We start from the raw sequence: 16,857 nt of genomic DNA on the forward strand, positions 1-16,857 counted from the left end.
GAATGGGTCACTCTCAGGAGCTTAGTGAATTCAAGCATGGTACTGTGATAAGTCCATCCCTGAAATTTCCTTGCTACTAAATAATCCACAGTCAACTGTTGATGGTATTATAACAAAGTGGAAGCAACTGTGAACAACACGATCTCGCAGAAGTCACCAACTGTCTGCAGAGTCAATAGCTAAAGACCTCCAAACCTTGTGTGGCCTTCAGATTAACACAACAGTGCATAGGGAGCTTCATGGAATGGGTTTCATGGCTGAGCAGCTGCATCCAAGTCTTACATCACCAAGTGCAATGCAAAGCGTCGGATGCAGTGGTGTAAAGCACGCTGCCACTGAACTCTAGAGCAGTGGAGATATATTCTCTAGAGTGACAAATCCGGCTTCTCTGTCTGGCAATCTGATGGATGTGTCTGAGTTTGGCAGTTGCCAGTGGAACGGTACTTGCCTGACTGCATTGTGGCAATTGTAATGGTTGATGGAGGGAGGATTATGGTATGGTGTGGAGGGGTTGGACTTGGCTCATTAGTTCTAGTGAAGGGAACTCTTAAGGCGTCAGCATACCAATACATTTTGGGCAATTTCATGCTCCCACCTTTGTGGGAACAGTTTGGGGATGTCCCCTTTGTGTTCCAACATGACTGTGCACCAGTGCACAAAGCAAGGTCCATAAAGGCATGGATGAGCGAGTTTGTGGTGGATGAATTTAACTGGCCTGCACAGTCCTGACCTCAACACCTTTGGGATGAATTAGAGCGGAGACTGCAAGCCAGGCCTTCTCGTCCGACATTAGTGCCTGACATCACAAAAGCACTTCTGGAAGAATGGTCAAATATTCCCATAGACACACTCCTAAACCTTGTAGACAGCCCTCCCAGAAGAGATGAAGCTGTTATAGCTACAAAGGGTGGGCCAACTCAATATTCAACCATAGTCATCTTATGGACTAAGACTGGGTTGCCATTAAAGTTCATGTGCGTGTAAAGGCAAGCGTCCCAATACTTTTGGCAATATAGTGTATTATATGTGTATATATATATATATATATATATATATATATATATATATATATATATGTGTGTGTGTATTCTACAGGGCCTTTGCTTTCAAAAAACAACATATAATGTGTTTCATATAATCTTCAGACCTAAAATGTGCATTTTAACATATATGCAAAAAATTGTTCAGGCAGCAAAAGGGTCAAATACATGGAAATTTGAGTAGAACTTGTTGAGACTCGGTATGGCAATAATGAGCAGATCTAAAAGACATTTCAATGGTGTTGCTGAAGCCTCTGTGCGAATTCTGTTCTTTGATAAGTCGTAACAAAGGAAAAAATAACATGCTGCATCTAAAGGATACAATCTTTTTTTCAAAGCTTACTGTGGCAAGTTAGTTACACGATACAAACATGGCTTTTATACCATCATACAGCCTAGTATCTTGAAAGCTGATTGGCACTTTATTTCATAACTGGTTTTATTGTGCATGCTTCTAGTAATTTTGTGAGAATTGTGACATAGCATGGTATTTGAGTATTTGTTATGAAGGGGGTCATTCTTATAAATAATAAAAAAAAGTGTGTATGTTTTACAGATTCATAATATAGTCTGTCATCTTTTTGTGGCAGGTTAATTAGACCCAAGTGTGGTTGCTATTTGCAACATTAACTACTCCCTTTCTTCTTTTTGTGGGACAACTTTGTGTGCCACACCTTTACAAGTGCTTGAATTAATTGATTGATTAATGAATCAAGTTTATAAAAAGCTAAAAGCTTAAGATGCTGCTAGTGGAGTTAAATGGCGGATCTATTACATAGCAAGTCCAACCAACTACAACAAGCACAACTGCTGAGGAAACGATGTGCTGGCACTTAGAAAGTTTTAGCAGTCAATTACAGTAGATATGAACTCAAAAACTAAAATCCCAAATAATCTTTATTATGGTACAGTAATTTCAAATTGATTTTCAATCTTTAAAAATCTCAAGCTTTCATTGAAATAACACCTTGTAATCCTGCCATGAAGGTCCTTGTTGAGACTTTGTAATATGAGATGACATTGCTTTGCCCCTGTCTATCATGCCTCTGTCTAGACCTAAAACGAGCATTTTAACATGTATGCAAAAAATTGTTCAGGCAGCAAAAGGGTCAAATACTTGGAAATATGAGTAAAACTTGTTCAGACTCAGTATGGAAATAATGGGCAGATCTAAAAGACATTTCAATAGTGTTGCTGAAGTCTATCTGTGTTGTCACACTGTCAAATACACTTCCAGTGGTGACACACATTCTACTTTTGTCACCATTAGAAAGCCAGTACAGAACATTGCCATTCAGCTATTGCTAGTGCGCATATGCGTAGACAGTAAACCTGGCCATAGACCACTGGTTTCAGGAAATACAACTGCTAGATTCTCCTATAAGCACTGACTTTGTTGATGCTCCCACAGAGCTATTGCATTCGTCCGGCAGGGAGGCACGGGGGATAGTGAATATTGCTAGTGGCTACAGCCACTGGCAATAATCGCATAAAAAATTAGACAGGCTGGTTGTACCCAAGTCGTATAACAATAAAATTGGGTACAATCAGCCTGCCCGTAGATTGTTTGAATCTCGGCCAGTCCCAGCTGAACCGGTTGAGATTTAAACCGTGAGGGATAACCAGCACTGTAAAAACGGTATTAGAAAAAATAAAAGGTAAAACACATGACAATTGTTTAGGATAGATAGTGTTTTAGCAAACTAAATTATATCTAATTGGAGTTTACATCTACTATAAGACTGGTTTAACTCACGGTGACTGCTTTCTAAATTCAACTGTATAAGTAATGCTCAATGTTGTGATTTCTCACCCTCTCACATCTATGTCTGCCAAGGCTCCCAACTGACAATCATAATGAAGTGGAATGGATCATATTGTCTATCATGAATAACCACTTTAAATGAGCTATGGTGGAGGCCAGCACTGTTGCTACCTGGAAATCAGAATGCCCCAACATCTGGTCATAAATGCAGGGTAGTAGAGGCCTGCACTTTATGTGGGGAGAGGTACTTTTTTTTCTTGGTATAGCATAACTTTAAACAAATCCTTATCTTAGAATGGTATTTTTTTTAATTGGGTTGGAGCACCACTTGAATTTATACATGATACAACATTAACTTAAAAACAAAATGTACATAAAAAAATGGACTTCTCTGCCATTACAGATAAAGCGTTCATAAATGAATGAAAAATGGTAATAAAAGTAAAGCATCATGCAATACATGATAAGGTCTAGATTAACCAAAATACATATACAAATATTGCTGCCTGAGCAAACTGCTATGGGTCAGATAAAACACATTTATTATATTAAACCTTATGAATGCTTTATGATTAACTGAATATTTTATCAATTTAAACCACAGCCATGCATACAGCAGTGAATAATTTGATGTCTGCTTATACATGAAAGAGCATAATATATTAGAACATATAGAATTTAAAGCACATTCTATTGAGAGCAGATTGCTTTTTTGTATATAGTATACAGTAAATATATACAGTATAAGCAGATTCAAAGTCATTGAAAATACTATACAAGCATCTGATCTATGCACTATAGGCCCTTACTGGTGTTCTCTCATGTGGCTGATTTTTATATGTATGTTTATTTTAAGAACATTTGTATTTTAAATTAACAAACAAGGTGACGAATAAGACATTCCAAAAAACTGAATAATACAATACACTGCAAAACGTTTTAATGCCTCAGTCACATTTCAAAGTTCTAAATGGTAAGCATTTTTAAAAGGTTTGTACTTTAAAAGCAAACCTTAAACAGGATATGCAGTAGATAAGTAGAGTTTCTATAATGAACAAAGTCCATACATTCCAAATTAAAATGTAAAAGCAAATAAATATCTTCCAATGACATTTGAATGTTCTGAGAATATTCTGAGAGTTTTTGTATGACTTTTCCTAAGTGTTTTTGTTCAAAAATTCTATCAATCTATGGCTAGCTTTACACATGTATTATGGTGTTTAAAATAGCCTTACTAATGAAAGACAAAAGTCTTGCAGCGTGGTCATTCCTCCTGGTTTTAGCAGTATCATGACTGTTACAGACAGCTACACTGTCACTTCGAACCTTCACAGAAAGTGTATGATCTGTCCACATAAAATGGTGGAATGTCAGTTTACACGTGACCCAGAACTTAGTTGAAGAGCAAAGTTGCCTACAAGCAGTTTTTTAATGATTCAAAGGTTTCAAATAGCCTTCATCCTGGGCACTGTATCCAGAGATACATACCACAACTTGTTTAATGAAGATCTAAGAGCTTGGCATTGGCTGAGCTAAGCTTCACCTCCACCATTCAAAATTCAACACAAAAGCCTTTATTAGCCACTACTGCCTAATGGGGGGCTAGGGAATAGCACCAGAAGAGTGCAACTAAAGCTGACTTAGGCTGAACATGTCAAACTCTATACTCTGAACACAGTACTCAGTACTTGTATTATATACGTTTTTTAAATGTATTTGCAGATACATTAATTACATTGTTTATTTACACATTATTATAAATTTGAGAAGGTCACCTAAAAAAAATGTGCCACGCGCACTTGTTAAAACTGTATAACATTTAACCACAGAACTATAATCCATAAAAAAATAAATTGAACAGATCTCAGTTTAATGTTGTCAGGTTGGACAGACTACTATGGTTACTGCATGTTGCTATATCAATATACAGGAATGGATACATCTATTAGATATGTTGTTTCCTAGTTTACCATAGTTTCCTATAAAGGCTTTTATATGTGCTTCCAGAAACTATGCCACTACTTTAAAATCAAAGCATCATTAATATGAATTTATTATTAAAAATAAAAATTCCTATATTTAACAATATCAAAATAAGCATAAAATTGAGACAACCACTGTAAACTGAATAGACAGTGCTCATATGCATTCCCAAAGGTTACCTTTATGTGTAAATAATATATATTGATGATGCTTTGATTTCAAACCTATGAGTGGTGTCATAGTTTCCTGGAAGCACACATGCATTTCTTTCTTATTTGAACTTGTTTACTGCATGTCCCACTCTCTTTGCATTTAAATCCTAGACTAAATAAGCCTCTTTATTACAGGGAGAAATAATTTTAATGCTATTATAGATAAAGTGGTGGAATAAAAATTAACATATGTGTCATAAACAGCTGCCATAATCACATAAAATATAGCAGCATAGAGGGAATACAATAATAGGAGTTCTCTGATTGGGCGAGTTCATGTCACCACCCCGCCCTGTGAATTCAGAGAGCACAAAACGGTTGATTTTCTACAAGCAATTAGGTTGCAAAGGAAGTTGAACTATGCAAGAGACTTTGCTCCAGAGCTTAGTGAACAAGGTGAAGCTTTGCTAACTTCCATCACTCATTTATAAGGAACAAAAATTATGGGTTTTTTTATTTTTCTTTGCATGTGATTGGATATTCTTTGTGAAATTAAACTCCAACACATTCACTACGCTCTGGGGCAAATTCCATTGCAAAGTGCAACTTCCTTTGCCTTTAGTAAACCAAACACCTTTTAATCATTAAAATACACCTTCTGTAAATGATGGAGGTGCTGAGACCTCCTGCAGTTACTATGCAGAAGGGAGGCCACTGCTATCACTGTTGTAATGGTAACTACAAAAGTGATTTGCAGCTTCCACAGCAATCAATCAGGTATGGGATATGCATGCATGCCAGGCTGGATCAATGCAACTATGCAATAAAAATTATACCCAGACTTTAACCTTAACCTAATTTAAAAAATGTAGGAAGGGAATACAGAATACTTGTTAAAATATCAAATTAAAACTAAAGCACCATGGGCTCAGGGGATGTGGGCTGAGATATCAACCCACAGCTCATTTTCACTAATATTCCTCAGTAAGGACCTCTATAGAAAGTCCACCCTTCTGCACAAGTTTTATAAGTACATTTACCAACAATTGAACAAGGCAGTTAAACTATGTAATGGAGTGGCAGCCTGCACCCATTTCCCTGACATTTATCTCCAATGAAAATATAATATTCCTTCCTCTCCACACTCTGACTTGTGTTGCAATTGTCCCTGAGGTCAGCACTTGTCCCTAGTGGACTCAAATTTTATATATCTAGACAAGCATTTGAATATTTCACAATAATATCATTTTTTTAAATACAGACCCTTAGCTTTCACCCACTAAAGGTCTGCAGGTGTGCATTATTCAAGTGTATATATTATGGGACATCATGCATTATTTGAAACACATTGGTTTCAACATAATGAATATTATCTAAATAGCTACCATCTGGTTATTAAAGGGAAGTGGGGAATAATGGGGTCATTGTAGAATCAGATTTTCCAATCTGCCTGTTCATTTCATTCTGGCCTGAACAGAAATTGATTAGTTGGGAGAGTTAGTTTTGTCCTGCTCATGAGTCCACTGTCAACAGAGAAAGTCCACAATGATCTAATTTGCCAGATAACTATCCTGTGCACTGGCACCTTAAATGTTCATACTTTTGAATGTGTTTTTAGGATATAAACATAAAAGAGATCCAATTAATGTAAATGTAATAAATGTAAATAACCTTATCAGTGTTGATTTGTTATAAACATTTTTTTATTCAATGTATAATTTGTAATTATATTGTGCTAATACATGATTGGTTGACTGAAGTGCACGCAACTACTGTATACGTTAGTTAGTAAGCCCAGTAACTGTTCACTTTGCAAAAAGAACATTCTGAACATTTATTTTGATAAGTGCACAGTCTCTACTCCTTTAGTATATCAACCTCATTGAAAACAATGCACCACCACTATGGCTCATATCTTATTTCAACAACTGTTAAAGTGTAGCCAAAATCTTTTTTCAGGGGAAGGAGGGATATGAAACAAAAAAACCCCTACTAGGTTTTTATTGGTGTCTAGCTTCCTGTGGGGAAAAGTCACTTCCTCTATTTGTCCTTATAACTAATGTCACTGGAGCAGAAAGCAATGGGAAATTCTATACTTTATGGCTGTCATCAAAAAAGGAGGTAATTGTATATTGAGTGTATTATCTAGAAATCTCTATAGTTAATACAAAAACAAAATGCGAGGAGGCAAGTATGTACAAACTGAACGTCATACCAGTAATTATATTAAACACTATAAAACCAACTCAAAATGTGTGCTTGCTTAGCCACTTGCTGTCCATAGATTCAAATGCCCATTCACTTTCACTGCACTGTGAAGTGAGCCACCCTTTCTTTTCCAACACAGTTCTCCCATTCTTCTGGAGAGTCAGGGACCACTGTAAACAGTTTTAAGATGCCGAGCAGAACCAAGCCTTTATTCTGTGATTAATGAACCTGGAAGTGATGAGCCTTTCTTCACTTCTAGGTTCAGAGCTGACACTCTTTGGCTGCTGTATGGATGCAGCTAATCAAGCACAATCTGATCTAATAGACCCCTGTTGTCTCCACAAAGAGAACCTGTCACCTGCCCAAATTATGGTATGGCGGGGCTTGTTAGCTCCCATGATAGCAATAAAGATAAATGACAAAAGTGTTTTAAAAAAAAAAAATTAAAAGCAACCCTTTCCCCCTGCACACATGTGCATGCAAGCATGTCCATAGAGCATGCATGAGCATGTATACAATTATTGCACCACGCATTTGAGGTATTGGCATGCAATAATTCTAAGGCCATAATTCATGGTTAGCTGTAAATTCAGCAAGGTTTTTTTTTTTTAAAGTACTGTAGTTTTTTACTATTTTACAGGTGCACATTAATTTTGGACTTGACATGTTTGGCATCTATTTACTCAATGCAACCATAAACTTTATATTTTACCAAAAAAGGGTATTGTATTGTGTGCAATAATACTGGTTATAGTGCATTTTTTACTGAAAATGTGCATTTGATAAAAAGCTGCTGAAAAATCATGCAACTTTAAAAAAAGGCAACTACCTCCATTTTGTTCTACAAGACCTCTGATTTAGGAAAATATATAATTTTTGAAAATGGTTACAAAATTGCCCCAGGGGTGAAGTAGGTAAATTACACTATACTTTACTTTTTAAAATAAGGGCAGACTGTTAGCTGTATGACAATAGGGCAAAGAACAATGAGCACTGTGCAGTAGTCTATAGTGACCAGTCGTGAATTTATTGTATAGTTACTGTCATTGGTAGCCTGAAATGTGTTAAACCCTACCTTTTATTTGACAATGTTTCTGTAAAAATGAGCACATTCACAGAATAGCTTTCCAACAAATTGGAAAAGAATTATTATCATTACCATTCTTGTACCTGGGATGTTATAACTGTCATATATGTTTGTTCGTTCTTTGTTCAATTCTAGGAGAAATGGGCCCCTGTTTGGCCACTCTAACTGTACATAAAAACAAACAAACAAAAAACACTAAGGCAAATACTATGGGAATGTGTGCAATCATAACATTACAGTATTTCTACAATAGGTTCTAATCTGAAAATCAAGCTGTTGTCTTGGCAATGACACCACATGATGTACTATAAGTGACTTGTATATAACCCTTTAACATTCTGAAGAGAATAAGCAATTACAAAATAGCTGTCTACCTCTTTGTAATTAGTTTTCTCATTAAAATAAGCAGAACTTTTCCTCTGTGCAGAATCATCCATATTCATGCTCTTCTGTTTTGAAAGATTACATCAATTCATTTTTTATACTGATCACATTTGCCTATTCATGTTGAAAAAAAAAATGGAAATGCAGTTTTTCTCCTGAATCCTTAAACAATTTATTTTAAAGATGGTATTTTCCAAGCTGAAAACATGCCAGCTGCTGATGAGGCTACTGCATTCTACAAATTATATGGCTTATATATTCTTTTGATGCATAGAGTAACTTCACTTTTACACATGCAGAAGCACAATCTGCAGTCTCTAGCAACAACTCTCATACGGTGGTTTAGGAACAGGATATGGGTTCCTGCTTCCCTTAGCCACATTTAAATGTCTCCTCCAGTGGCATCTGTGTCCAACTGTGTCCTGTTTTAAAAATAAAAGCCATATAAGAGATACATTTTGAAAAGACACAGGAATTACATCCAGCTACAATGTTTTTCAACAGCCATATGACTGTCACATCGACCAAAAAACATCTTATGAATTCAAATTGGAAGATTCAAGCCCAAATTTGATCAGCCAAATCCTTGCCACTATTCCCATACTTGGAAGAATCCAAGCCCATAATTTCACTTCCCTGACCTGAAATGTAACTCTCTTGTCAAAAAAACTCTGCAAGGGTGCAGTGATATAGATTATGTAAGCATACGCATATTATTGTTCAGACTTGCAAACTCTAAGATCAAGGGAGTTTTTGTTGCCTGCCCAACTTATGGATAACCATTTCATAAAAAATGTGAAGAGACAAGAATATGCAACAGATCCATTTTTTCATATAGAATAATAGATTTAGGGGTTGATTTACTAAAACTGGAGAGTGCAAAATCTGGTGCAGCTATGCATGGTAGCCAATCAGCTTCTAACTTCAGCTTTTTCAATTAAACTTTGATAAAAAAAAAATGGAAGCTGATAGGTTCCTATGTAGAGCTGCACCAGATTTTGCACTCTCCAGTTTTAGTAAATCAATCCCTTAGAATATAAACTGTTGGTGTTACATACATAGGTAGATATTGCCAATCAATGAATGGCTATTAGGCAGGAAAAGAGCAAAAATCCATAGCAGCCAATCAGATATCAAGTTCCATTAGACAGACTACTCTAAAATGCCAGAAGCAGAAATGTGATTGGTCAATGTGAGCAACTACATGGTTTACAGTTGCACCTAATTTTAATTAACGCCACTTGATGTCTTTTCATTTTGGTGTGGTGATTGACTAAATTCTCAAATATCCAATAGTTATATTTATTATCCAATCACAAGAATGAAGCAGATCTTAAAGGTTGCAGTTGCTCTAACAATGACTTGCTGATATGTTACTTTATTCAGCACAAGATGTAACAAAACCATTGAGATTCCCTATGGTATTAATGATTTAAGTGGTTGTACAAAGCACATAAATTCGTCTGATGCCAGCAAAACACGCAAGTCTGTATTTTCATGAAAATATAGAGTGTTTGCATGACCTACATTTTGTAAATGCACTTTTCATTGTTTTAAAAACACAGACTTTCTGTATTTAATATAATCCTACAAAAGCAATTTCAAAATTGCTTTCCTTCTCTTTCCATTTGACTATTTGTCTAAATCCCCTGACACAACACATTACTGTTATGTAACTGATGGTTTTTGTTTCTATATAAATCATCAGTGTTTTGCATATATAGGTTTGGGAAAAATAAGCCATATTACCAAAATAGAAAAGAACAAATGTGTAACAAAGTGCTTGATTATTAGGTTACATTCCATTACTAGGCTACTAAATCGGAAATATTAACAAGCATAAAGGGCACATGATTGTTGCCCAGAAACCCCTCTAGGGTATACACATTGATTCAAATATAAAGAAAGTATATTACTCTGGTGTATCTTTACAGGGCAAAAGCATTGGAAGACTTTTCATTGTTTTCCATGTGGCTCTCGTAATGTATATATAATTAAGGAGAATCTACAGTACATATAGTAAACATGCTCACCCTCTGCTTGCTAACAATATCCCCTTTTCATTTTCTATTGTTTTCACTCCATCATTTTATTAATTCATTTTGCTCTCTGTTTTGCTCAGACACATGCAAAGTGTCTGATTTGAGAATTGCATGTGTTGTCACATAGAATCCAATACGTTTTTTAAATTTTTATTTGGTTTTGTTATTAAAATCACGTCTACAGCCCACTATTAGGTCTCCTAAACACCATGTGAAGAGATGTGAGTTTTTCTGCATGCATTCTGAAACAGCACAAAATAAACAATTGTTCTCTATGTTCACACCACAACATTAGTGTCATGTGCAGATTTTTTTCTTTACAGAAATCTGCAATGCGTAAGCAGTTTTATGCACAGAAAAAAAACTGACATGACATCAACATTGTGGTGTGAACAGATACCTAGAGAACAATTGTTTTGTTTGTGCTGTTGCAGAGAATGTCTGTTACCTATTTCTGTGCAGAAAAAAAACTTATGTGACAGCAGTGTTGAAACATGCATGAAAACTGTTGAAAACTCGTGTCTCTGCAAGTGAAACTGGTACGGTTTTTCCATCAGTTTTAATGCCCGTATGGTGTAACAAGGCTTAAGAAGAAAGTAGGATACAATGTAATATATAATAACCGGTAGAGATACAGGTGACTACCCATGCCATGATAATCCAACCAATCTGATTTTAGCGAAACCTATCAGCGAAATCAGTATACAGAAACTGCCATTGTTGAAGTCACCTTAAATCTGACAGTTGTTGGTCTGTTAGCTAATGTTACACACTGTCTCCCAGCTTCTGATTGTGCAGTATGTATTGTGGTAGTTAAGAGGCAGCAGCACCAGAATGGTCCAATCATTTTCCCAATACCCTTTCATATTATCTTTTGAGTTCATCAAAGTCCAACAATTTCTTTCCACTAACTAGCTTTATGTAAGCCTTCATAGTAATTCTAGAAACTACCCATTCCAGCCAGTTTTAAGCAGGTTAGCAGCCATTGCAAGCCTGTCAACATCCTCCAAGTCTGCCAGCTGGTTGAAGTTGAAACAGGTAAATTAAACAAGACAGAAGACATGTCCTGGTAGCCAATGGCTCTTTTTGAGTCAACAATGTAACCTTCTATACTGTATTCCTGCCCTTTTTATCGTACCTTGTAGATGTCCGTGTTTAGCAATATGGATGTCTTAATTGTCTTGTTATATGAGTTAGAACTTCATTCTTGGTCAGCTTTATCGGGTGAACAACATAAGTATTTGTTTTCTGAGCAATACGTCTACCTTTGACAATTCTAGGATACAGTTTAGAGAATGTGATCACTTTCAATTTTTGAATAGTTATTGACTAGATCGATCAACATGCAGTTGTTTTTCCACTAGCACTGTTAAACAAGTCATCAAAATAATAACTTGCAACTATATCAGTAGACAAGAGAAAGATCAAGGTGCAACAGACCAGCAGAAAAATGTGAAAACATTTAAGGGTTGATTTACTAAAGGAAAATAGACTATGCACTTCTGCAAGAGCAGTAGCTTCAGTGCTTAGTAAATGAGAAGAAGCTCTGCTGACTTCCATCATGCAATCATATGCTAGCAAAAATAATTTTTTTTATTTTCCTTGCAAATGATTGGGTATTCTTTGTAAAGTGAAGCTTTACCTCATTTACTAAGCTCTGAAACAATTGCACTTTGAAAAGTGCACAGTCTGTTTGCCTTTAATAAATTAACCCCTTAATTGGTGCATTTCAGGCATTCTACCACAAATGCCCATTTTGCCTCTAAAGTAGTTCATGTAGCTTTTGGAGCATCAAGCTTCAAGTTTCAAACATCTGAGCGTTTATATATGAACAGCCACCACTGTAATACATAGGCTTTTAGATGCTGAGCATTTTGGAATTTCAAGTTACAAAACTCTCAGGTGTGATTGAGGCCTTAAAGTTAACCTACAGGGTAAGCCACTGCAGATCTCCTTATAATGCCAACTGCCTGGCTGCCATACTGACCTTTGTGTCTTTGACCTGAAACATGTACGCATATGAGGAAAGTAAAAGTCAAACTCCCCCCCCCCCCCTGTACTTCTTCCAGGTCAGTGTTTCAAAGTACTAAAGGATGACATTCAGGCACATATCATTACAAGAAAAAGAGGTCAGAAAAAGGCAGCCTCTATGCTTATCTAATAGGAGGTTTTCTTTAAACCTTCAAAGGAATGGTGCGTGATGAATCAACTAGAAAGTAGACTTGCCTTGGAAACCTGCATAACTATATTCCTATGCTTCTATTTGCTGTATTTCTCAGCTAGGAAACATTTATGCAGGAATGAAATACATTAAGTATTGATGCTTTAACATTCTACTGTGATACATTATAAAACTGTTGTTCACTATTTATGTTGCTGCTATACATTGCCTAAAGAAAAACAAAAATGCATGCATATAAATAGTCAATTAACAAAATAAGACATTTAGTTTAATTAATAATGCTCATAAAATTTAAATGTTTTTGCCAAGCAGCCCAGTTTTATGGGACTCAATCTAAAGCTATGAGTGCAAAGAACAATAAAACTATTCCAATTGCAGAACACTGAGTTTCAATATAGTCATATGATTATATTGGGGATGGGAGCTTCTTCATTGCCTGATAGTCTGTTGGCAATTTTACTAGCAGTCTGGATAAGAAGCAGGGCCATGTAAATAAAAATTAAAGTGTAACTATAGGCAAAATAAAAAGAAATGACATATATGATACAGTCTGTAATACAGTTTTAATATCTGTAGATCCTACCAAGAGAACTGGTATTTTTCTTTTTTCTGTCATAGGCTGACAACACTGTGGGGTAAATTTACTAAAGGCAAACAGACTGTGCAGTTTGCAAGCCCAACTATAGCTAACACTTTTTTTTCCATAGAAACCTTTCCTGAGAGGAATACTGAGGCTGCCATTGCTCATTTCTCATTGTGAAAATTCTTGTAGCCTAAACCCTGCAGAATAGCTTATGTCACTGACCCAGAACATGTATGAAGATAAGGAGTCCTGCTTTTGTTCTCTTTCCTGATCTGCATATTTGTTTAAGGTCAGTTACCTAAAAGATGGAATCCAGAGGGTCAGCATAATACTTAGTGAATGGCAACTTCTATGTTTCTCCTGGGAAATGCTTTCTTTTAAAGCTGGAGCAAGTGTAGGTTGTTACATCAGTGATGGCAGGGTTCTACATTTTCACACTTCACAGAAGTCCTAGGTGTCTAGTGACAGGTGACTAAGGTATGATCAAGTACCATTTACAACAATAGGATTTTTAATGCTGATCATTTTGTAGCTTCAAAATACTCAGGTGTGAACTGGACCTTAAACTTGAACTCTGGGGATAAAAAAACCTACCCTTAAAGTGGGACTTCCCCTTCACTGCTAATTTTTTAGTAGGGTATGATTAAAAAGTGTTTTAACTTACCTTATCCCTCACTCCCCTCTCAGCCAGCACTCTCCTCTTCTCTCTTACGATCTGGGTAGTGGATGGACCCTCAGTGCCCTCACCTACAATGCAGTACTGCTGGTCCTGCATTGTGTGTGATGATGTTAGATTGCGACTGACGGATGAAGCATTGAAGAGAAGTAGCTTCGGGGTACCAGTTGCATGGAGAGAGGGAGCCTGTAGGAGTGAGGGATAAGGTAAATAAAAGTGCATTTTAAAGGTAACCTAGGCAGAAAATGAGCATTTAACCCTTGAATTGCAAAAGGAACCTAACTGCAAGTATTTTTGTAATTCAGCTTAAATTTAACTTAGGTTTACCACACAGATAATTTTATACCACTGTTACTCACCTACTGCTAACACTCAAAATACTGTGTAAGATCAGAAAGAAAAGGACTGAAAAAAAAGTCAGTCTATTTACTAGTCTTTGTTTCAAGATTTAGGCTAGCTGTATACAGTTCAACTTTCAATCGACTCCACCAGCCACACTAATAGTACATTTGTTTTCAGCAGCCATGACATCTGCACCTGTCAAAATACAGTGGCACTGCAGAAGAGTGACAGCATCTGATAGGAAATAGTCACTGATAATTTTTCACCCAACTCAGTCGACTTTTAGTCACACACAGCTCACATTTTGTCAGATTCAACAGGAATCCCTATATAGCTAGCCTTAGTCAACTTTTATTTAAGACCGCTCTACATCCTGTTTGTTACAGTTCCAGATGATGCACCACACCCCACTTATCTTGTATTTAGGGCACCTAATTTTCCAGCCAGGAAAATCATGGCATGCAGTGATGGGCAGGGTGCCAAGCCTCATTATCCCTGGTTAGACTCCAGAGACCAAAGAAGCAGAATAAGCACCATGACAAGCATACACACTTAGCAGCAGACCACACCCCATGCCCTCTTAGGTTGTTTGTCACAAAATATAATACCCACCTACCCCATTACAGAGCTGGTTTAGTTTTTTTATAGTCTCATAAGTTGTCCACCCACATATTTCTGCCTTGTTCCCATACCAAGATCTCAACAATTAGCTCTGAGAGACAATTAGCATTCACTGAAGATTTCACATTTTCCAAAAGGAAAGGCCTTAGAATCCAAGGAAAGAATACACATCAAACCTACTGGTAAAACCAAAATACCCATTTGAGTGTCTCCCCCATTAACTAAAAGTTTTACAAGACTGTTCTGCCTTCAGTCTTGAAAGTCACCACTTAATGCCAACAATAAAAAGACACTCTATCAGTGCTACGCCTAACGCACTCTAGTAAACTCTGCCTTCAAATAAACCTCTTATGAAGGAAGAATAGGAAGCTGCTATTTTTAACTTCCTTTTGAAAATTAAAGTTACTTGACTGTTATGATGACTACTGACTTTAGTACATTCACAGTTACTAACTCAGAAGTAATAGGCAGATCAGGAAAGTCAAAAGCCTTTACCTACATCCTTGCCCAGGTGAGTAACTGAAAGTATCAAAGTTGGAGTTTCAGCATAAGGGTGCTTATTTTTTGTTAGTTATATTTTTTACATTGCTAGATTGTCCGTGGAAAGTTGATTGTTTGGAGGAACTCTCCAAAAAGTTACTAATTTCTCTGTACTATATTATGCAACCACTTTAGCTTTTACGCAGAACTAGGTCACATAGCTTTTATATTTTACTAACGATAATTTGAACTACATTTTGTGAATATTATGATTTGTTCCTCTTATTCCTTTAAAAAGGAAATATCTGAAAAAGTGCAGTTCGAGGGGATTCTCTTTTACCAGACTTCACATACTCCAGAATTCTTGTAAGTACTTGGAGAAGGCCACACTTTCACATCCAGCTTCTCAACTATTGTGCTCTACATCCTTTCTGTTCCTTTCCACATTTAATCATTGATTTCTTTCCCAGGAAAACAATGCTGTTTCTTTGAATTCCAAGGATCTACCCACACATGGTGTGTAGAGAAAAGGATCCTGGGAGATGTAGTAATAGTAGTAAAAGAGTAATAAAAATTGTGTCTTGCTATAGGAGCATGGTAAAAGAAAATGTGACTGCTGAGACATAGTATAAAAGGGGAGAGCAAGTTTTGGGGGTAAATTTGAGACATGTTTATACAAATTTGTGAAGTGACATTTCTGATATTGGTGTACTTTAAGAAAAGATTGCCCTCTTGGAATTCTTGGCTCTTCACCCTGCCATGGGAATTGTATTCCTTCTGGTACTGTCCCCAAAATATAAAACAAATAAAAGAGCCAACACTTAGAATGAAATTATGTTACAGCCATGGCAGATTCATGACCTACAAAGTCAGCTGCAGAAAATCTTCTGCAGGTGCAGAAATTCTTCTACAAGACTCCCCAGGAGAAATTAAAAGCCTGTGTTGTTTCAGCCTACTGGCATTTACTGAAATACCACTTTTGGGTGGACTGACGCTTTCAGCACCAATCTTTTCTGACAGCCAAGCAAATATGAATTCTGCAACATGTCAACATTACAACTTTTGCTATAGCCTTCAATCCCACAGAAGACAAGGGAGAACATCCACGGCCAGTCTATTAACAATCAGCCACATTGTGATGTAATGTCGAATATGCATCTGTTACATCGTTTAAAACAAAATTAAAAGTGGAGTGGTGTGCCACTGCTCCAATAGTCTAAATATTACAACTAACATTTATTCAAGCAATATGTTATGAAACATATTATATGCACTGTAAATGCAATGTATTTGGAATGCATTCCAACATCTG

At 36.4% G+C, this 16,857-nt stretch overlaps 1 protein-coding gene across 2 annotated transcripts in view; it reads right to left on the reverse strand.

The window, feature by feature from the left end:
• TOX (thymocyte selection associated high mobility group box) overlaps positions 1-16,857 on the reverse strand; it is a 294,268-nt gene that overhangs the window by 221,228 nt on the left and 56,183 nt on the right. The window contains exon 2 of one of the 2 annotated variants that reach the window (XM_089685306.1): positions 14,091-14,288. The exons of the other annotated variant lie outside the window; for it this stretch is intronic. Within the exon in view, the coding sequence (XP_089541432.1) occupies positions 14,091-14,288 (198 nt within the window). The remainder of the gene's footprint in view (positions 1-14,090; positions 14,289-16,857) is intronic. 2 annotated transcript variants of the gene reach the window in all.

The sequence above is a fragment of the Staurois parvus genome, unplaced genomic scaffold (assembly GCF_062004578.1).
Source record: "Staurois parvus isolate SC_StPar_1 unplaced genomic scaffold, SC_StPar_1.0 ptg000371l, whole genome shotgun sequence".
Lineage (NCBI taxonomy): Eukaryota > Metazoa > Chordata > Amphibia > Anura > Ranidae > Staurois > Staurois parvus.